The following is a 22,475-nucleotide window of genomic DNA, read 5'->3' on the forward strand; positions in this document are numbered from 1 at the left end:
GTAGGGACATGTTCAGCACAACTTTGTGGGCCGAAGAGCCTGTATTATGCTGTAAGTTTTCTATGTTTCTAGAACACCAGTAGTCACTAGTGGCCAGCCAAAAAATGCTCTGTTTATTCCCACTCTGTGCTTCCTGCCAATTAGCCACTATTTTATCCATGCTGGAATCTTACTTGGAATGCTATAATCCATGGGCTCATATCTTGTTAAGCAGCTTCTTGTGTAGCACTTTGTCAAAGGCCTTCTGGCAAGCCAAGTACACAACATCAACTGATTCTCTTTTGTCTATCGTGCTTGTTAATTCTTCAAAGAATTCCAACAAATTTGTCAGGCAAAATTTTCTTTTGAGGAAACCATGCTGACTATGGCCTGTTTTAACATGTGCCCCCAGGTACCCTGAAACGACATCCTTAATAATCGACTCCAACCACTGAGGTCAGACTAACTGGCCTATAATTTCCTTTCTTCTGTCTCTCTCACTTCATGAAGAGTGGAGAGACATTTTCAACTTTCCAGGCTTCCAGAACCATCGCAGAATCTAGTGATTCCTTTGAAGGGTCTTTACTAATGCTTCTAAGATCTTTTCACCACCAGTTTCAGAACTCTGGGGTATTTACCATCTGGTCCAAGTGACTTAACTACCTTCAGACCTTTCAGTTTCTCGAGAACCTTCTTTCTTGTTATGGTGTCTTCACACACTTCGTGCCCCCTGACATCTGGAACTTCCACCATACTGCTAGTGTCTTTCATAGCACAGACTGATAAAAAATATTTATTCAGTTTATCCACCATTTCCTTGTCCCTCTTTACTACCTCTCCAGCATTGTCTTCCAGTGGTCTGATATCCACTCTCGCCTCTCTCTTACACTTTAGGTATCTGAAGAAACATTTTGTAACCTCATTAATAGCTTACTTTCATATTTCATCTTTCTTCTTAATGACTTTTTAGTTGCCTTCTGTTGGTTTTTAAAAGCTTCCCAATCCTCTAACTTCCCAGCAAGTTTTGCTCTATTATATGCCCTCTCTTTGGCTTTTATGTTGACTTTGACTTCTCCTTTTAGCTATGGCTGTGTCTTTTTCCTTTAGAATACCTGTTTCTCTTTGGTATGAATATATCCTTCACTTTGATGTTACTGTGAATACCAGAACTAGCCGAAGGGGTAGGTTATATAAGCCTTTTACGCTCCTCACCAGTACTCTTCCAAATGCTTTAGACCACTCTACTCCACAATTTTGTTCCTGGAGATGTAGTAATGATCAGTGCTCAGAGGACAAATGGGTAATCACAACCTTCAAGAGGTCTGTGTAACATTGTAACAAAGTTCCTGAAATTATTGTGTGAAAAGAACAACTACGTCCTTAAAAGCAGCCCATTCCTTGACCTCTCCAAAGTGGATGGGAGCTTTGCTTTCAGCCGTAAGTAACCATGGGAGAGAATAAAATAATGTCCTTTAACAATAATTTCTGTTCTCTCACAACATGGAAGCCCACGTTCTCATGAAATTATACCACTTACACTGTACATCACTGAAGAAAGGTCGGATGAGCACGCTTGCAGCTGCTGGGGCTTAGATGATTGAAAGGTAGGTGTGTGAAATTCTGCAAGGTCTCCACAGGGCACACATGGAGAGGAAGGTTCCTCTTGTGGGAGAACATGGAACTAGGAGTCACTCTTTATGATAAAAGGAATCTTTCATTTAACATGGAGATAGAACAGAACATAGAACAAAGTACACTTGGCTCCATTAAACTCCATCTGCCGTTTCTCTGCCCATATCAGCAATTGATCTTTATGTCATATAACATTGAACATAAAACAGTGCAGCACAATACAGGTCTTTTGGTCCCAGATGTTGAGCCAACTTTTTAAACTATTTTAAGATGAGTGCAACCCTTCCCTCATACATCACCCTCCATTTTTCTTAAATGTTTCTACCACCAACCCTGTCAGCGTATTCCATGCACCCACTGCACAGTCTCCCCCCCCCCACTACTTTCCTCCATTCACCTTAAAATTATACCCCCTCTTGTTAGCCATTTCTGCCCAAGAGAAATTCTCTGGCTGTCCATTCAGTCTATGCCTCCCATCTTCTTGTACACCTCTATCATAGTCACCTCTCCTTCATGCCAAATTGCCAATCCCTAGCTCACTCAACTTTTCCTCACAAGACAAGTTCTCCATCCAGGCAGCATCCAGGTAAATCTCTTCCAAACAAGGATCAGCCACGACTGAATGACGGAGCAGACACGACGGGGCAAAAGAAGATCGAAAGCAGCGAGCTGGCTGCTGGCTGTGTGCCCAGAGACCCGTGTTGTTTGGGCTCAGAGCTCACAAAAAGTGACGCAAAAGATTTTTAACATCATAAATCAGCGAGTTGTTTTTGTTATGTCTCCTCTCTCGCTGTGAAACGGGGACATCTCTTTTTCCCTTATTAGGGAGAGAGAGAGAGAGCCCGTGTCCTGTTGAATCATCGGGTGAACGAGTAGTCTTTGGGGTACTGCAAGTCTGTGTCTTTACTGATGCTTTGCTGCATGCTTGAGTGCTCGGTGCAGGGGTGCAGATACTTTTTTGCTGGTGGGGGGGGCAGTCATCGCTTTGCTGCTGCTTACTACCGTGGGAGGGGGAGCTGGAGGGCTTTGAGGTTCTAACATTTAACTGTCACCGATTCTTTGGGGCACTCCTCTGTCTTTGTGGATGTTTGCGAAGAAAAAGGATTTCAGGATGTATATTGTATATATTTCTCTGACATTAAATGTACCTATTGAAACCTATTAAGGGAAGGTTTAGATTGATCTTGAAGCAGGACTGAAGGACCGCAGAGCATCGTGGGCCAAGGGCCTTTAGTGAGCTGTACTGTTCTATGTTCTATTATGTAAATAAAATGCATGGTAACATTTCACTCGGACTGTGAAAAGAACATTGCGCTTACTGGATTCTGTGCCAGGAGGGTCAAAGTTTGTCAGCTGTGGCTCTCGAGTCCATCCTTGCATCAGACCAGAAGGCTGTAGGCTCAATTCCCACACACGAGACTTTAGTACAAGCAACACACACAAAGTGCTGGAGGAACTCAGCAGGCCAAGCAGCATCCATGGAAAAGAGTACAGTTGACATTTCAGGCCGAGACCCTTCAGCAGGACTGGATTTGTACTTGGAGCTTTCTTGCTCCAGTCCCGCTGAAGGGTTTTGGCCTGAAACGCCGACTGTACTCTTTTCCATAGATGCTGCCTGGCCTGCTGAGTTCCTCCAGCATTTTGTGTGTGTTGCTTGGGTTTCCCACATCTGCAGATTTTCCTTTGTTTGAGACTTCACTACAAAGTCCCTTCTGATACAATAACATCCAACAATTAACACAAGAGATTCTGCAGATGCTGGAAATCCAGAGTTACACATACAATACGTTGGAGGAACTCAACAGGTCAGGAAGCATTTATGAAGGGGGATAAAATGGAGCCCTTCTCCTTCCCTTTCTCCCATGGTTCACTCTCCTTTCCCATCAGATTCCTGCTTCTTCAACCCTTTAGCTCTTCCACCTATCATCTCTTAGCATCTTACTCCACCCACTCCCCCTCCCCCACATTCTCGCTCAGCTGGTCTCACCAATCACCTGCTAGCTTGTCCTCCTTCCCCTCCACACCTTCTTATTCTGGCTTCTTCCCCCTTCCTTTCCAGTCCTGATGAATGTTCTCGGCATGGAATATTAACTCATTACAGCTCTCCATAGACACTGCTGACTTCCTTCATTATATCTTTTATTATGTGCTGGAATCATAAAGAGATTTCTATAAACGCAAATGTTCTTAGTCTACAGAAAAAAACTCAATCGTTATTGGTGATTGTGGTACTCTGAAGTATTAATTGTTAATACTTAAACACACGAGATTCCACAGATGCTGGAAATCCGGAGGAAGACACACAAAATGCTGGAGGAACTCAGCAGGTCAGGCAGTGCCTTTGGAGAAGGGAAGGGACTGAACCAACTGGGAGAAAATGGAGTCTCAGCATGTCCACATAATAAATGGCCAATCATTTAAGTTCCACTCCCCATTCTGACATGCTGATCCACGGTCGCCTCTATTGCCTTGAGGAGGCCACCTTATATTCTGTCTGGGTGGACTCCAATCTGATGGCACGTACTGTACATCAATTTCTCTCATTTTTGATCATTCCTAACCCCTCCTTTTCCATTCCCTATTCTGGCTCCCCTTTTACCCCTTCTCTTCTCTTCACCTGCCTATCACCTCCCTCTGGTGCCCAACCTCCTTCCCCTTTTTCTATGGTCCATTCTCCTCTCCTGTCAGATTGCTTCTTCTTGGCCCCTTCACCTCTTCCACCTATCAGCTTGTCACTTCATACCCCTCCCTCACTCACCTACAGTCCCCTCAGTTGGCTTCACCAATCACCTTCAAGCTTGTACTCCTCCCCCTCCAAATGTCTTATTCAATCTTCATTCCCCTTCCTTTCCAGTCCTGATGAAGTTCCTCTCCACAGATGCTGCCTGAGCTGTTGAGTTCTTCTAGCATTTTGCACATGTAGGTCATAACCAAAAGAAGCTTTAGGATGTTGTGGAACCACAAAGTGATTTCTATAAACGCAGCCATTTTCTGCTTGTGAAGTCTTAGCCTACAGAAAAACTCAAATCATTATTTATGATTTCTGTGACCTGAAGTATTTTGTTAAAACAGCGGTTATCCCAACAATAAGAACAATTAACTCACCCACTATTAATGAGGGAATGTTAATCAGTAGATCGGAATTGCAGTCCTCTTAAATTCAACACCTACCTGCTGAAGGTCATCACTAAATGTCTGGAACGACGATACCCAAAAAGATCAAGTTTTTTTTTCCCCGAAGACCAGAGTGAGGATGCTTTCCACGCTGTGGAGGGATCGGCATGAAATTTCGCACAACGTCAAGGCTGAAGTATCCGTGAAATAACCATTTTGTTTAAAAAAAATCATTTCAAACGTTTGGTTTTATTTCTATGGTACAAAGTAAAAGTGACAGATCTGAAGCTGTGTAGGAACACACAAAGTGCAGCTTAACTGACCATACAGATATTGCTGTGGATAAAGTACAGTATCTTCAGTCTAAAAAAGGGAAGCAACCTGTGCAGGTAAGTCAGCTTTGGTTTAGATGTCTGAACAGTAAGGATTGATCTTCATCTGGCGAGTTTTGTCTCTGCCTCCGGTGTTTATCCTCCTTTGCATTAAAAGTCCCAAAAAGATAATCTCCTTACTGTCAGTTCAACAGTGGTGCGTTTCACACCTTCACTCTCTGCAGCAATTGAGTAACCCTGGCAACAATTTCATAGCTTTTTTTTAGCAAAAAACGCTCATTTGCAAATGAATTCATGGACACTGTGCTACAAATAGAGCTTTCGTAATTTATAAATCAGCAAAAACACATGACAGTTCACATTCAGCGGAAACAATGCAAACTTCAACCCAAACAGATTTCACTCAATTCGTTAAAGTCTAACAAGGAAATTAGTGGTTTCGAGTGTTGTAATTTAGGGCAATCGAAGGAGAGTGTTGAGGTAAAGTATTTATAAAGAGATTTAAAAAGTAACAGTTTAATATTGTGAGATTGTCTGTAATATCGAGCCACATCTATACCATGTGCATATACCTATACTCAAATACTTAGAGCTTTGGTCCAGCATTGATAAGATGAGCAAAGGCATTTTGATTCTATATTTGGTTACAGCTTGAGTTACATTAAGCCTCTACTTATCTTTCTCAGTTCCATTCTGTATATTTTATATCTGCTAATGTGGTGGCAATGAGTGGATGTGTTAAAACCTTTTCAAGTATTCAAACTTTCACACTCTCTACGGTTAGGCAAAGACATTGAAGGGGGATGCGAAACCAGGCTAGAGAACGGGATAAGGGATATGACACCAATGTAAGACACAATGTAATAACATCAACTGTCCTATTGCAATGTCTCTGTTGATGGCCAACAATGTTCTAGTAAGCACAAAACGTTCTGCAAAATACACAAAAATCCAGAGCAAAACACACAAAATGCTGGAGGAACTCAGCAGCTAGAGACACAGAGTCATAGGACACTACAGCACCGAAACTGGCCCCTCGGCCCACCTAGTCTCATCCACCTGAGCCTGGACCATAGCCCTCCCATCCACGTACCTATCCAAATTTCTCTTAAGTGTTGAAATTGACCCTGCATCTACCACTCGCACTGGCAGCTCACCCCACACTCTCACGACCCTCCGAGTGAAGACATTCCCCCTCATGGTCCCCTTAAAGTAATTAGTAATGATCTTTCAAGAATCGCTAATTTCTAGGATGGTTCCTGAGGACAGCAAAATTACAAATGTCACTCCACTCTGGAAGGCAGAAGAAATGAAACTATAGGCCAGTTAACCTGACTTCAGTGGTTGGGAAGATGTTGGGGTCCATTATTAAGGATGAAGTTTTGGATTACTTGGAGGCACATGATAAAATAGGCCAAACTCAGCGTAGTTTCCTTTAGGGTAAATATTGTCCGAGAAAGGAGAGACATATTAATTTCTATGGCAATTAACAAACAGTTGATGTTTCGGGCTGAGACTCTTTATCAATATTTTCTTGTTAATATTGGTTACAATTTTAAAAATGATTATAATATCTGGACTGGAGTGCTACTTCACATAAAATATTTTGGTTATAACTTAATTGATTCAGTCTATTCAAGGAATTACTTGCAGGTGCACAATCTATAAGAGTGAGTTGTCATGGCGAGGATGTTTCCTATAAATTGGGTGAGTCTAGGATCACAGGGCACAGCCTCAGAATACAAGGACGTGGCTTTAGAACAGAGATGAGGAGGAATTTCTTTAGTCAGAGGGCAGTGAATCTGTGGAATTCATTGCCACAGACAACTGTGAAGGACAAGCCATTGAATATATAACAACAGCTGGTAGGTTCTTGATTTGTAAGGGTGTGAAAGGTTACGGGGAGAAGGCAGGAGAATGGGATTGAGGTGGATAATAAATTGGCCATAATAGAAAGGTGGAGCAGACTTGAATTAATTCTGCTACGATGATATTACGGTCTAATTTAGCAAAGCAAAGGTCGTCATGATGAGATTGCCCAATAGAACAGTTCTGTAATAACACGTTAAGTGGTGTGGCTGTAGCTTGTTAGGAATGGTGTCTCTTTCTGGTGTGTTTTGAGCTGAGATCTTGAAGAGTTTAGGATTATAAAGATCCTCAGGGCAGCAGTCTGGCTAGAATTGTTTTCTTAATCCATGTAATCTCCATGTTTTTGTCCTCCATTCTTCATTTGCCAGAGGATATCTCCTTTCAAACCAGGTGCAATGGTTTGAGTTGGCTTCAGGGAGCATATGCAACAGTCCTGACATTCTTTAGTGCCCCCACAATAACTGTATGCAATGTTTGTCGTGAGCTTGGCGGTGCTTTGTTATCGCTCAGCTTTATTCACTGTTTGGTCGTGCAGATGAACGGTGACCTGTTGGAGTAAGTGCAATGGAAAGTCTAGATCATGGTGTCTGAGGGCTTTGCTGTTGCTTGCATGCAGGGTGGTGGTGGGGGGGGGCGAAGTTAATGCTTTTGCTGCTGCTTGTGTGCGGGAGGGGGAGGGGAGGGGTTTCTAATGTTTTCTGCTGTTCATTCTTTGTTGTTTTTCCTGTTTCGTGGATGTCTGTGAAGAGTAAGAATTTCAGGTTGCATACTGTGTATATTTTTTGATATTAAATTCAACCATCATAGAATGGTGAAGCAGAGTCGATGGGCTGTATGGCTCGATTCTGCCCCTATATCTTAGGGTCTTATCACTCAAAGCTCAGCCATCTTAATTTAACAATTCCCCTTTTGTAGTACACTACTAAAATAGAGTGCAATTTTTTTTCTTTCTCTTTCTCTGTGCAGTGGTTTTTGGTCTTTTTTTAAAAAAATGGTTTCTTTGGGTTTCTTGTTTTTGTGACTGCCTGTAAGCAGACAAATTTCAAGGTGTATAATTTACACATTCTTTGATAATAAATGTACTTTGATACTTTGAATCTTGAATACATTTGGGGTGAATTCTCCTCAGATTGGAATAACCACATTTATTTAATCTCCTTATTTGATCTTAAATTGATAGAATGAGTATTATGAAAACAAGTATCTGATAAGACTGCTAGTTCTATAGTCTCACTCAACCTGATAGATTAGATGGGTCGAAGAGCCTGTTTCTGTGCTGTGACTCTGATTGTGAAATATTACTTTTCACTGGGTGCTTAATGCACCTGATCTGAGTGTGAAAAAAGAGAATAGAACTGAAAAACCATCGTTTCCAAAGAAAAATAATCTTCTGCTGAGTTCTGATGAGGACAAGACTTTGTGTTTTCAGATCTACAATATATTTCTAATTCCTTCTGGGCCAAATTATCATCTGCAAATTACTTTCAATAACGAATACTGAACTGCACTCTCTCCCCATTTTTAGAGCTTTAGTTAGATTAATTGACTATTTTCAGCAATACCTTTATTGACCAACAAAAGAGACAGCACACCTGTAATTGAAGAGAACATCTGGCAGATCTCTGCTCCCAGTGTTGCAGGGATTTGGGGAACTGATAAATATTTGGCAATCTAAAACAAGAACTGTAAATGAAATATGATTACTGTAGTTTCATGCCTTAATTTATGCATTGTTCCAATATGTATTTGGAATAATTAAGATTAACAATGAAACAATCCATGGTGTGGTCATGACCCAATCCTAATCTCTCGTTTAACCTTTATCAATTCTCTCTTAACCACAATAGCATTGAAATTCTTTGGCTAACAGACTTTGGGAAAAATTGCTTTGCACACACATTTTACATCGATGTTGCAATTACACAGACAATTGATGTTGTGGCACAAGAACGTTAAATAGAACTTCTTCATGTTTGTGACCACTTTGTAATTAAAGGGAACCGAACATTACATTGCTGGCGGTGTCTATAATCCCCCTTTTGTAACACACTACTAAAATAGAGTGCAATTTAAAACTCATCACACAGAAACACTGGCAGCTGCCTATTACTTAGAAATTGTTGGCACACAAACATTTCTGGTCTTACAGTAGCATGTAAGAAAGACGAAGTGACAACGTTGTAATGGTTTCCATAGTTGTGTTACCACGACGTGACAAACAGACACAATCTGTGAGAGGGGGTGGGGGGAAGAAAAGTAATTCATCCAGTTTCTGTAATCACAAATGTAAAAATTTAAACACAACATACGTTCAAAACCAGTAGGCTAGTAACTTGATTCTGGTGCTATTTTTGTTTATCGGACTTTGGTTAACAGATTAGTATTAATGCAGCACTTGGCACCTGTAAGTGAGTAACAGGCACAACTTCATACGTCTTTCCTCTGTGAAATACAGAGCTCTCTGTAACTCATGGAAGGTGTTTCTTTCTCAGTCAAATATTTTCACATATTTTACAGTACAAGAAATGTCTATTTGGTTCAGTATCAGCCTGCTAAAAGACTGGATGTTTCTTTTCATTAAAACTAATTCTACCGCACAATAATGTGTTGCTTTTCTCAATAGTAAACTCAACAGACAGTCTGAAAACGTGTCCACACAGCACTCTGCATTCTTCCTCTTGCAGAAGTACCAGGGCTCTTCCGAAGACGTTGCCTCGTGATCCATTGGTGGAGCTTTAGTTCTTTTATGAGGTTTCTTCGAAAGAATCCGTGAGAGGCTCCATGGCCAGGCCTGTCGAGGGCTCAGGTTGCTTTAAGCGTTTAATTGTGTTTTTCAGCGCTTGCCTTTTGTTGCAGAACCAAACTCTAACTACCTCCCGGTCATAGTTCAGTTTCTCGGCGATTTCTGTCATTTCTTGGCCGGACGGGTGCGTGTTCTTTTCAAAGTGGGCATTTAAGATCTCCAAGGCCTGGGGGGTGAAAGACGTTCGTCGCTTGCGTTTTTTGGAGGGCTCACTGCCGATAAACTCAGTTAGGTTCTGCATTCCTGCGCGGTGGCGGGCTTCAGCTTCAGCCATCCACCGTTCAAGAACGGGCTTAATCTTCTGGGCACTTTTAGGGGTGATGTCCAACTTTTCGAACCTGGCAGGATATAAAAGGCCAGGGTTCAGTTTGGCTGTCAGACTGCTAGCTATAGAGCTCTCTTGGGCATCCTGTGGTAGGAAAAAGTGGCTTCTCAGGATGGTGTGTCTGAGGAAAGTTGAGAAAGAAAAGTCTTACTCTGGTGCTCTGCCAGGGTGGGATCCTACTGATCAATTAAGCGGCAGAAACACTTAGAATTTGCCCTGCGACATTACAGGAAGACCATTTGCCAGAAAGAATTAATTTTAAAATTAAAACTCCATTAATTCACGTTGCTACGATAATTATCAAAACTATATTCCAGTAACATATAAACATACACATTTAAACAATTGTCCCAGTCAACAATGTGTCTACATTACCTGTAAAATGTGATAACCATGCACTGAACGGCAATTTAATTTGGGAAAATTAAACCATTCAGAGAAAAGCAGATTGCAACCTCTGGACGGGGGTGAGGGATGGGAAAAAGGGTGGAGGTTCTATCAGGCACTGTGCAGCATCTAGGATTCCACCCAGGGTTACAGGAGAGAGAGGAAACTTTAGCCAGGGCAGCCTGGTTCTGACCTCACGGTGTGGACAAGCATTCAGGGTACATGAGAGGAATCAATTACTTGTTCATTTCCATACCAGCGACATTATAACTGAATGTCACCTTGGGTAAGTGCTTAAAAGATCGTTTGGCTGTCTTGCACAGACCACATTTAATTACACTCTATAACTCTGTAGATGACCAAATTCAAAAAAAATTTTCAATAAAGGCTGGAGAATGTGGTTGAGATCGATAATAAATCAGCCATGATGGAATGGCTGGGCCAAGTCGCCAAATTCTGCTCCTAGCAGCACACACAAAGTGCTGGAGGAACTCAGCAGGCCAGGCAGCATCTATGGAAAAGAGTACAGTCGACATTTCGGGCTGAGACCCTTCGGCAGAACTGGAGAAAATAATGCTGAGGAGTAGATTTAAAAGGTGGGGGTGGAGGGAGGGGAGGGAGAAACACAATGTGATGGGTGAAACCTGAAGGGGGAGGGATGAAGTGAAGAGCTGGGAAGTTAACTGGTGAAAGAGATACAGGGCTGGAGAAGGGGAGTCTGAAAGAAGAGGACAGAAGGCCATGGAAGACAGAGAAGGGGGAGGAGCACCAGAGGGAGGGAATGAGTAGGCAAGGTGATAAGGTGAGAGAGGGAAAAGGGGATGGGAAATGGTGAAGTGGGGGCATTATTGTAAGTTCAAGAAATCAATGTTTATGCCATCATGTTGGAGGCTCCCCAGACAGAAAATAAGGTGTTGTTCCTCCAACCTAAGTATGTCCTCATCACGAAGTGGAGGAGGCCACGGATAGACATATCGGAATGGGAAGTGGAATTAAAATGGTTAGCCGCTGGGAGATCCCTCTTCTTCTGGTGGGTGGAGCATAGGTGCTTGGCAAAACAGTCTCCCAAACTACATTGGGTCTCACCGATATACAGGAGGTCACACTGGGAGCACCAGACACAGTATATGACCCCAACAGACTCACAGGTGAAGTGTCGCCTCACCTGGAAGGGCTGTTTAGGGCGTGCAAATATAAGGACAAAGAGGGAGATCCGTGGGGAGGGACTAATGGACAAGGAAAAGCAGAAAGTTTGGGGGGGGTGGAAGGAAAGATGTGCTTGGTGGTGGGATCCAGTTGGAGATGGCTTCTCCACAGGGATTGCTCCTTACACAACTCTTTTGTCCATTCGTCCCTTCCCACTGATCTCCCTCCTGGCACTTATCCTTGCAAGCGGAACAAGTGCTACACCTGCCCCTACATCTCCTCCCTCACTACCACCCAGGCCCCAAACAGTCCTTCCAGGTAAGGCGACCCTTCACGTGTGAGTCTGTTGGGGTCACATACTAAGTCTGGTGCTCCCAGTGTGGTCGCCTGTATATTGGTGAGTCCCAACGTAGACTGGGAAACTGCTTCGCCGAGCTCCTATGCTTCTTCCACCAGGAATAGTTACATCTCCCAGTGGGCACCCATTTTAATTCCACTTCCAGATCCAATATGTGCATCCATGACCTCCTCTACTGTCGTGATGATGCCATGCTTAGGTTGGAGGAACACCTTATATTCTGTCTGGGCAGCCTCAAACTTGCTGGCATGAACATTGATTTCTTGAACTTCTGGTAGTGCTCCCCCACTTCCCCATTCCCCGCCCCCTTCTTCCTCTCTCACTATATCTCCTTGCCTGCCCATTGCTTTCCTCTGGTGCGCCTCCTCCCTTTTCTTCCTTCCAGGGCCTTCTGTCCTCTTCAGTCAGATTCCCTCTTCTCCAGCCCATTATCTCTTTCATTAATCAGCTTCCCCATCCCAGTTTCACCTATCACCTTGAGTTTCTCTCTTCCCTCTCCCCACCTTTTAAATCTACTCCTCGGCTTTTTTTCTCCAGTCTTGCCGAAGGGTTTTGAACCGAAACGTCAACTGTTCTCTTTTCCATAGATGCTGCCTGGCCTGCTGAGTTCCTCCAGCATTTTGTGTGTGTTGCCTTGGATTTCCAGCCCCTGCAGATTTTCTTTTGTTTGGGATTCTGCTCCTATGTCTTATGGTATTATGGTCTTATGGTCCAAGATTCATTATAACAGAGTGCTTACGGAACTTTAAAATCATTCTGTTAGCACAATGATATTTCAATGAAAAGACTGATTTCCATATGGTCCGAAGGATCAAGGATCAACTTTATTCATCATATACATTTATATGTGTTAGGAATTTGCTGTGATGTGTTGGTCAGGGAGTGACATGGAACAAAAATCAACAATCAACACTAGAGATCCTGCAGATGCTGGAAACTCAGGGCAGCACGCACACTGAATGCTGGAGGAACTCAGCAGGTCAGGCAGCATCTATGCAGAAGTCAACATTTCATGAGACAACCCAATGAAGATTTTCCGCCTGAAGCGTCGACCGTTTATTCCTCTCTGTAGATGCTGCCGGAACTGCTGAGTTCCTGCAGCATTATGTGAACATTCATTAATTATAAAGAACTATGTAAGCAATAAAGTTAGAAGTTATACCAGCATGCATTTACAACATAATCAGTATTATTAAAAGTGGTTTAAAGTGTTTACAGTACAGTGCAGTGATGGGGGTAACAGATAGGGAGGGGGGGCATCCAATGCTGTTTACTTTTTCCCATTAAATTGGTCACATGGGTGTAATCGGGCTCTGCAGGCACAGTAGGCCGGAAAGGCCTGTTCCCGTGCTGTATCTCTAAGTAAAATAAAATAAAGACACACTAATTGTGGAATCTCAAGAAGCGACAATACGAGGGGTGATTAATAAGTTCGTGGCCTAAGGTAAAAGACGTCAATTTCAGAAAACCTAGCACATTTATTTTTCAACATAGTCCCCTCCTACATTTACACACTTAGTCCAGCGGTCGTGGAGCATACGGATCCCTTCTTTGTAGAAGTGGTCCACAGCAGGGGTGATTGATAAGTTTGTGGCCTAAGGTAGAAGGAGACGAGTTATTAACTTAAAAGTTTCTGCATTATCACTCAAAGAGTTGAACTGCACGCACATGTAACGAGAGCTGTATAACTCATCTCCTTCTACCTTAGGCCACAAACTTATCAATCACCCCTGCTGTAGACCACTTACTGGAGGTCCAAGACGCCGACTTCTACAAAGAAGGGATCCGTATGCTCCATGACCGCTGGACTAAGTGTGTAAATGTAGGAGGGGACTATGTTGAAAAATAAATGTGCTAGGTTTTCTAAAATTGACACCTTCTACCTTAGGCCACAAACTTATCAATCACTCCTCATATTTCTTTTCACTCTAAACATTTTTCACATACATAAGGTTTGGCAAAATGGACCTTTTTATTGATCTTTCTTCTTTTAATGATGGAATTGTATTGTTAAGATACTGCACATGGCAATGCTGGGAGGCATTGATTTCTTGGTTCTAATATCGGAGCCTTTGTTAATGGAGGAGCTGTAGAATTTTTAAAAAACAGACACAGAAGAAGATTGACAGTAAAGAGCAGTATTATGTGAACTCTACTGTAAATATAACTGTAGATAACATTAGAGTGAATGCTTTCAATAAAATGAGTTCACTGAGTCCAGAAAAACTCTTACGTAGAGCCATAGAGAACTACAGCACAGAAATAACGCCCTTCAGCCCATCTAGCCTGTGCCAAACTATTATTCTGCCTACACAAAATGCTGGAGGAACTCAGTAGGTCAGGCAGCACCTATGGAAAAGAGTAAATAATTGACGTTTCGGGCTGAGAATCTTCCTCCAGCATTGTGAGTGTAGATTTTTAGCACCTGTAGATTTTCTCATGTTTATTATTCTGCCTAGTCCTATTGACCTGCACCCGGACCACAGACCTCCACAGCACTCTCATCCATGTACCTATCGAAACTTCTCTGAACTGTTGAAATCAAACCCACATCCACCACTTCTGCTGGCAGCTCGTTCCACACTTGTACCACCCTCTGACTGAAGACGATCCCCCTCAAGCTCGATTTAAATAGTCTACCTTTCACCCTTAACCCATGACCTCTAGTTCTAGTCTCACCCACCCTCAGAGGAAGGAGCCCGCTTGCATCAATCCAATCTATAGCATCATAATTTTGTAAATGCTCCTTTGGTCTTTTGGAATCTTCAGAGGGAAATAGATGGGTTAAATGAATGAAAATTTGGCAGTGTAGTTACAAAATGGGGAAGTGTGAGGTGATCTACTTTGGTAGAAAAAAACAGAAAAACAGGACAATATTTAATATTTAAATAGAAAAGCGAGTACAGAAATCTGTTGCACGGAGAGATCCATATGCCCATGAGAATGAAACACAGAAAGTTAGCTTGAGAATCAGAATCAGGTTAATTTCACTTAACATATGTTGTGAAATTCATTATTTTGCAGCACTAGTATATTTCAATAGAGTCCAATAGTCATAGAACATTACAGCACAGAAATAGGCCCTTCAGCCCATCTAGTCTGGACTCTGGAATCTGGCATGGTTCCAGAGGACTGGAAAATTGCAAATGTCACTCCACTCTTTAAGAAAGGAGGAAGGCAACAGAAAGGAAATTATAGACCAGTTAGCCTGACCTCAGTGGTTGAGAAAATGTTAGTCAATTGTTAAGGACGAGGTGATGGAGTAATTGGTGACACAGGACAAGATAGGACAAAGTCAGCATGGTTTCCTTCAGGGAAAATCCTGCCTGATGAACCTGTTGGAATTCTTTGAGGAGATTACATGTAGGATAGATAAAGGGAATGCAGTGGATGTTGTATATTTGGACTTTTAGAAGGTTCTTAACAAGGTGCCACACATGAAGCTGCTTACCAAGTTAAGAGCCCATGGTATTACAGGAAAGTTACTAAGACGGTTACAGCATTGGCTGATTGGTAGGAAGCAGTATGTGACAATAAAAGGATCCTTGTCTGATTGGCTGCCAGTGACTAGTGGTGTTCTGCAGGGGTTTGTGTTGGGACCATTTCTTTTTATGTTGTAAATAAATGATTTAGATGATGAAATAGATGGCTTTGTTGCCGAGTTTGCAGATGATATGAAGATTGGTGGAGGGCTAGATAGTGTTGAGGAAACAGGTAGGACGCAGAAGGACTTAGACAGATGAGGAGAATGGGCAAGAAAGTAGCAAATGAAATACAATGTTGGAAAATGCATGGTCATGCATTTTGGTAGCAGAAATAAATGTGCGGACTATTTTCTAAACGGGGAGAAAATCCAAAAATCTGAGATACAAAGGGACTAGGGAGTCCTTGTGAAGAACATCCTCAAGGTTAACTTGCAGGTTGAGTCTGTGCTGAGGAAGGCAAATGCAATGTTAGCATTCATTTCAAGAGGTCCAGAATAAAGAGCAGGGATGTGACGCTGGGCTTTATAAGGCATTGGTGAGCATTGTGAACAGTTTTGGGCTCCTCATCTTAGAAAAGTTGTGCTGGCATTGGAGAGGGTCAGAGGGGTTCATGAGGATGATTCCAGGAATGAAAGGGTTATCATATGAGGAACGTTTGATGGCTCTGGGTCTGTACTCTCTGGAATTTAGAAGGATGAGGGGGATCTCATTGAAACCTTTTGTATGTTGAAAGGCCTAGACAGAGTAGATGTGGAAAGGATGTTCCCCATGGTGGGAAAGTCAAGGAGAGGAGGGCACAGTCTCAGGATAGAGGGGCATCCTTTCAAAACAGAGATGCAGAGAGGTTTCTTTAGCCAAAGAGTGGTGAATTTGTGGAATTTGTTGCCACATGCAGCTGTGGAGGCCAGGTCATTGGGTATATTTAAGTCAGAGATTGATAGGTTCTTGATTGGACATGGCATCAAAGGAGAAGGCCAGGAAATGGGGTTGAGGAGGGAAAAAAAAGGATCAGCCATGATTGAATGGTGGAGTGGACTCGATGGATCAAATGGCCTAATTCTGCTCCTATGTCTTATGGTCTTATAATCCATAATAGGAGTGATCTGTACAAGAAGGACGGGTTCCACTTGAATCCAAAGGGGACTATTATCCTGGCAGGGAGGTTTGCTAAGGCTACTGGGGAGATTTTAAACTAGAATTGCTGGGGGGTGGGAACCAAACTGAAGAGACTGAGGAAGAGGCAGTAGGCTCACGTTTGAGAAAGCTTTGTAGACAGTGTGAGAGGGAGGATAGGCAGGTGATAGAGAAGGGATACATTCAGACTGATAGTTTGAGATGTGTCTATTTTAATGCAAGAAGTATCATGTACAAAGCGAATGATCTTAGAGCGTGGATCAATACTTGGAGCTATGATGTTGTGGCCCTAACAGAGACTTGAATGGCTCAGGGGCAGGAATTGCTACTTAGAGTGCCAGGCTTTAGACGTTTCAGAAAGGACAGGGAGGGAGGCGAAAGAGGTGAGAGTGTGGCACTGCTGATCAGAGATAGTGTCACGGCTGCAGAAGAGGAGGCAGTCATGGAGGGATTGTCTACTGAGTGGAAGTTAGGAAGAGCAAGGGGTCAATAACTCGACTGGGTATTCTTTATAGACCACCCAATAGTAACAGGGACATTGAGAAGCAGATAGGGAGACAGATTCTGGAAAGATGCAATAATAACAGGGTTGTCATGGTGGGAGATTTTAATTTCCATAATATTGATTGGCATCTCCCTAGAGCAAGGAGTTTAGATGGGGTGGAGTTCGTTAGGTGTGTTCAGGAAGGTTTCCTGACACAATATGTAGATAAGCCTACAAGAGGGGAGGCTGTACTTGATCTGGTATTGAGAAATGAACCTGGTCAGGTGTCAGATCTCTCAGTGGGAGAGCATTTTGGAGATAGTGATCACAATTCTATCTCCTTCACCATAGCATTGGAGAGGGATAGGAACAGACAAGTCAGGAAAGCGTTTAATTGGAGTAAGGGGAAAAATGAAGCTATCAGGCAGGAACTTGGAAGCATAAATTGGGAACAGATGTTCTCAGGGAAATATATGGCAGAAATGAGGTAAATGTTCAGGGGATATTTGTGTGGCATTCTGCAAAGGTATGTTCCAATGAAACAGGGAAAGGACGGTCGGGTACAGGAACCATGGTGTACAAAGGCTGTAGAAAATCTAGTGAAGAAGAAAAGGAAAGCTTATGAAAGGTTCGAAAAACTAGGGACTGACTGAGATCTAGAAAATTATAAGGTTAGCAGGAAGGAGCTTAAGAATGGAACTAGGAGAACCAGAAGGGGCCATGAGAAGGCCTTGGCGGACAGGATTAAGGAAAACCCCAAGGCATTCTACAAGTATGTGAAGAACATGAGGATAAGATGTGAGAGAATAGGACAAATCAAGTGGAGAGTTGAAAAGTGTGTATAGAACTGGAGGAGGTAGCAGAGGTACTTAATGAGTACCTTGCTTCAGTATTCACTATGGAAAAGGATCTTGGCGATTGTAGGGATGGCTTACAGTGGACTAAAACTCTTGAGCATGTAGACATTAAGAAAGAGGATGTGCTGGAGCATTTGGAAAGGGTGAAGTTGGATAAGTCACCGGGACTGAACAAAATATACTCCAGGCTACTGTGAGAGGCAAGGGAGGAGATTGCTGAGCCTCTGGCAATGATCTTTGCATCATCAATGCGGATGGGAGAAGTTCTGGAGTATTGGAGGGTTGCAGATGTTGTTCCCCTATTCAAGAAGGGAGCAGAGATAGCCCAGGAAATTATAGACCAGTGAGTCTTACTTCAGAGGTTGGTAAGTTGATGGAGAAGATCCTGAGAGGCAGGATTTATGAACATTTGGAGAGGCATAATATGATTAGGAATAGTCAGCATGGCTTTGTCAAAGATGTAGTGTATATGGATTTCAGCAAGGCATTTGATAAGGTACCCCATGCAAGACTTATTGAGAAAGTAAGGAGGCATGGGATCTAAGGGGACCCTGCTTTGTGGATCCAGAATTGGCTTGCCCACAGAAGGCAAAGAGTGGTTGTATTCTGCTTGGAGGTCGGTGACCAGTGGTGTGCCTCAGGGATCTGTTCTGGAGCCCCTTCTCTCTCTTTGTTATGTTTATAAATGGCCTGGATGAGGAAGTGGAGGGATGGGTTAGTAAATTTTCTGATGACATAAAGGTTGGGGGTGTTGTGGATAGTGTGGAGGGTTGTCAGACATTACGGCGGGACATTGATAGGATGCATAACTGGATTGAGAGGTGGCAGATGGAGTTCAACCCAGATAAGTGTGAGATGGTTCATTTTTGTGGGTCAAATATGATGGCAGAATATAGCATTAATGGTAAGGGCAGTGTGGAGGATCAGAGGGATCTTGGGGTCCGAGTCCATAGGATACTCAGAGCAGCTGCGCAGGTTGACTCTGTGGTTAAGAAGGCATACAGTACATTGGCCTTCATCAATTGTGGGATTGAGTTTAAGAGCCAAGAGGTAATGTTACAGCTATATGGGACCCTGGTCAGACCCCACTTGGAGTACTATGCTCAGTTCTGGTCACCTCACTACAGGAAGGATGTGGAAGCCATAGAAAGGGTGCAGAGGAGATTTACGGGGATCTTGCCTGGATTAGGGAGCACGCCTTATGAGAATAGGTTGAGTGAACTTGGCCTTTTCTCCTTGGAGCGACGGAGGATGAGCAGTGACCTTATAGAGGTGCATAAGATGATGAGAGGCATTGATCGTGTGGATGGTCAGAGGCTTTTTCCCAAGGATGAAATGGCTAACATGAGAGGGCATAGTTTTAAGGTGCTTGGCAGTAGGTACAGAGCAGATGTCAGGGGTATGTTTTTTTTTTACGCAGAGAGTGGTGAGTGCGTGGAATGGGCTGCCGGTGACGGTTGTGGAGGCAGATACAATAGGGTCTTTTAAGAGACTCTTGGATAGGTACATGGAGTTTAGAAAAATAGAGGGCTATGGGTAACCCCAGGTAATTTCTAAAGTAAGTACATGTTTGTCACATCATTGTGAGACAAATGGTATGTATTGTACTGTAGGTTTTCTATGTTCTATGTTCTACCTCTGATGCAACTTTCAAGGAATTATGGATCTGTATGCCCAGATCCCTTTTGTCTACCACACCTCTCAGTGCCCTACCATTCACCATGTAAGACCTACCCTGGTTGGTGCTACCAAAGTGCAAAACCTCACACTTGTCTGCTTTAAATTCCATCTTCAATTTTCAGCCCATTTTCCCAGCTGGTCCAGATCGCCTTGCAGGCGTTGAAAGTTTTCCTCGCTGTCCCCCTTAACTAGGTGTTATCTACAAATTTGCTGATCAAGTTAACCATATTATCATTCAGCTCATCTATACATGGAAAATGACAAATAACAATGGGCCCAGCGCAGAGCCCCGCGGCACTGGTCACAGTCTTCCATTCAGAAAGGCAACCATCTTCTGCCACCCTCTGGCTTCTTCCACAAAGTCAATGTCTCATCCAATTGACAACTTCATTTTGACCGCCAAGCCACTGAATCTTCTTGACCCGCTCTTGATCTGCTCTGTCTGCCAGAGAAAGCAGCATCTCCCAGTGGCCACACATTTTCTTCCTACAGATGCTGCCTGGCCTGCGGCGTTCCACCAGCATTTTGTGTGTGTTGCTTGAATTTCTAGCCTCTGCAGATTTCCTCGTGTTTGCACTTCTGTAGAATCAAAATCAGTTTGGAGTTCTGGTGATTGAAGTTATCCACGCCAGTTCAGAAGCATGATGGTTGTTCCAGAAATGAAACTACGGAGACTGAATCACTGAATATATTCAAAAGATAGGCAGATCAAAAGGGATTCTAGGGTTATGAAGAACAGGTAATATAGCAGAGGCGGGGCCCAGATCAGATCAGCCATGGTTTAAGATGGTGCTGGTGAACTTCAGCGACTTCTGGCTAATGAAACAAGGAAAACAACTAAATACTTTTCCAGCCACACTTTTTCTGGCAAACCATCATCGCAAGTAATAGTCCGTAACGTCCCTTTGGACTTGAAAGCGATTCGATGTGGCAGACTGATGCGAAGTGAGGAGGTGGGCCAGTCGCCAAGAGCGAGGAGAACCCGAGGTTTGATCGATTTAAGCACTGTGCTGAAGGCTGAATCGAGGCGGTGAGATATGGGGACCAGAGTGGACCAATTCCAATGTTTGGATGGAGACTTAAGCGCCATGCCGAATCTGAAGGTTCGGTCACAGGCTGAATCAAAGCAGCGGCGCCCAGGCACCAGAGCATACAGAACTCGATGTTTGAACAGAGATTTAAATGCCTTGCCGAATCAGAAGTGTCGGTTGCAGGTCAAATCGAGGCGGCAGGCTCCAGGCCCCAGGCCCCAGGCCCCAGGCCCCAGACCATATTGAGGTGGCTGGACCCGAAGTGTGGAAGTTGATTTAGGCGCCCAGCCTGATTAAGAAGGTCAGCGTGGCAGGCCCGAGGCGAGGTGCAGACCGGTTCAGATCACTGATCCACCAGGTTTACTTGGCTCTCTTGTGGACTTTGGTGCAGAAAGCTATTTGACTGTGTTTTGTTTTTCTCTACACATTGGGTGTTTGATGATCTTTTTTTATATGGGTTCTTTTGGGTTCCTTTGATTTGTGACTGCTTATTAAGAGCCAAATCTCAAGATCGTATAATGTATGCATACTTTGATAATAAATGTACTTTGAATCTTTGATCTTACTCATTGGTGGAGACATTTGGTCTCAACTTGCTCCTAGTCCTAATGTTCTTCAGCTCCAGATGGAATTCATTTATGATTTCAACAAAAACTCTGGAAAATGCCCTAAACCTGTAGTCTAGCGTAGTTTTTGTGTTGTATTACGTAGTTCTGTGTAGTTTTTGTATTGTTTCATGTAGCACCATGGTCCTGAAAAACATTGTCTCATTTTTACTGTGTACTGTACCAGCAGTTATGGTCGAAATGACAATAAGAAGTGACTTGACTTGACTTGATTTGACTTGACTTGACTTGAAATGTTTCCCCAACTTGTCTGTTCCTATCCCTTTCCAATGCTACGGTAAAGGAGATAGAATTGTGATCACTACCTCCAAAATGCTCTCCCACTGAGAGACCTGACACCCGATCAGGTTCATTTCCCAATACCAGATCAAGTACAACCTCTCCTCTTGTAGGCTTATCTGCATATTGTGTCAAGAAACCTTCCTGAACACACCTAACAAACTCCACCCTATCTAAACCCCTCACTCAAGGGAAATGCCAATCAATATTTGGGAAATTAAAATCTCTCACCACAACAACCCCGTTATTATTACACCTTTCCAGAATCTGTCTCCCTTTCTGCTCCTCGATGTCCCTGTTACTATTGGGTGGTCTATAAAAAACACCTAGTGGAGTTATTGACCCTTTCTTGTTTCTAACCTCCACCCATAGAGACTCCGTAGACAGTCCCTCCATGTCTTCCTCCTTTTCTACAGCCATGACACCATCTCTGATCAACACAGCCACACCCCCACCTCTTTTGCCTCCCTCCCTGTCCTTTCAATAGGTTCGGACTTTATTCCCTGCAGCATGGGAGAATGAGGGGAGAGTTTACAGAGGTCTACAAAATTATGAGGGTATCGATAGGACAAATACAAGCAGCTTGTTCCACTGAGGATGGATAAGGCCAGAACTAGAGGTCACAGATTAAGAGTGAAAGGTGAAATGTTTCAGGGGAATATGAGGGGGAACTTCTTCGCTCAGGGTGGTGAGAGTGTGGAATGAGCTGCCGGCAGAAGTGTTGGATGCAGGTTTAATTTCAATATTTAAGAAAAATGTGGACAGGTACATGGATGGGCAGGGGATGGAGGGCCATGGTCCAGACGCATGTTGATGAGACTGGGCAACAATAACAGTTCGGACCAGATTGGCTGAAGGACTTGTTTCTGAGCTTTAGGGCTCTATGACTCTATGACACAAGAAGAACGGTACTGGCACGTGTTCTACAATTGGATCGCTGTTCACCATCAGTCA

At 43.3% G+C, this 22,475-nt stretch overlaps 1 protein-coding gene across 2 annotated transcripts in view; it reads right to left on the reverse strand.

Moving 5' to 3' along the window:
- Positions 1-4,977: 4,977 nt before the first annotated feature.
- Positions 4,978-22,475, reverse strand: part of pou6f2 (POU class 6 homeobox 2) — a 711,266-nt gene continuing 693,768 nt past the window's right edge. For both annotated transcript variants that reach the window (XM_063066795.1, XM_063066786.1), the window contains one exon: positions 4,978-10,175. In XM_063066795.1, the coding sequence (XP_062922865.1) occupies positions 9,671-10,175 (505 nt within the window). In that variant the 3' untranslated portion in view covers positions 4,978-9,670. The remainder of the gene's footprint in view (positions 10,176-22,475) is intronic.

The sequence above is a fragment of the Mobula hypostoma genome, chromosome 1 (assembly GCF_963921235.1).
Source record: "Mobula hypostoma chromosome 1, sMobHyp1.1, whole genome shotgun sequence".
In the NCBI taxonomy this organism is placed as follows: domain Eukaryota; kingdom Metazoa; phylum Chordata; class Chondrichthyes; order Myliobatiformes; family Myliobatidae; genus Mobula; species Mobula hypostoma.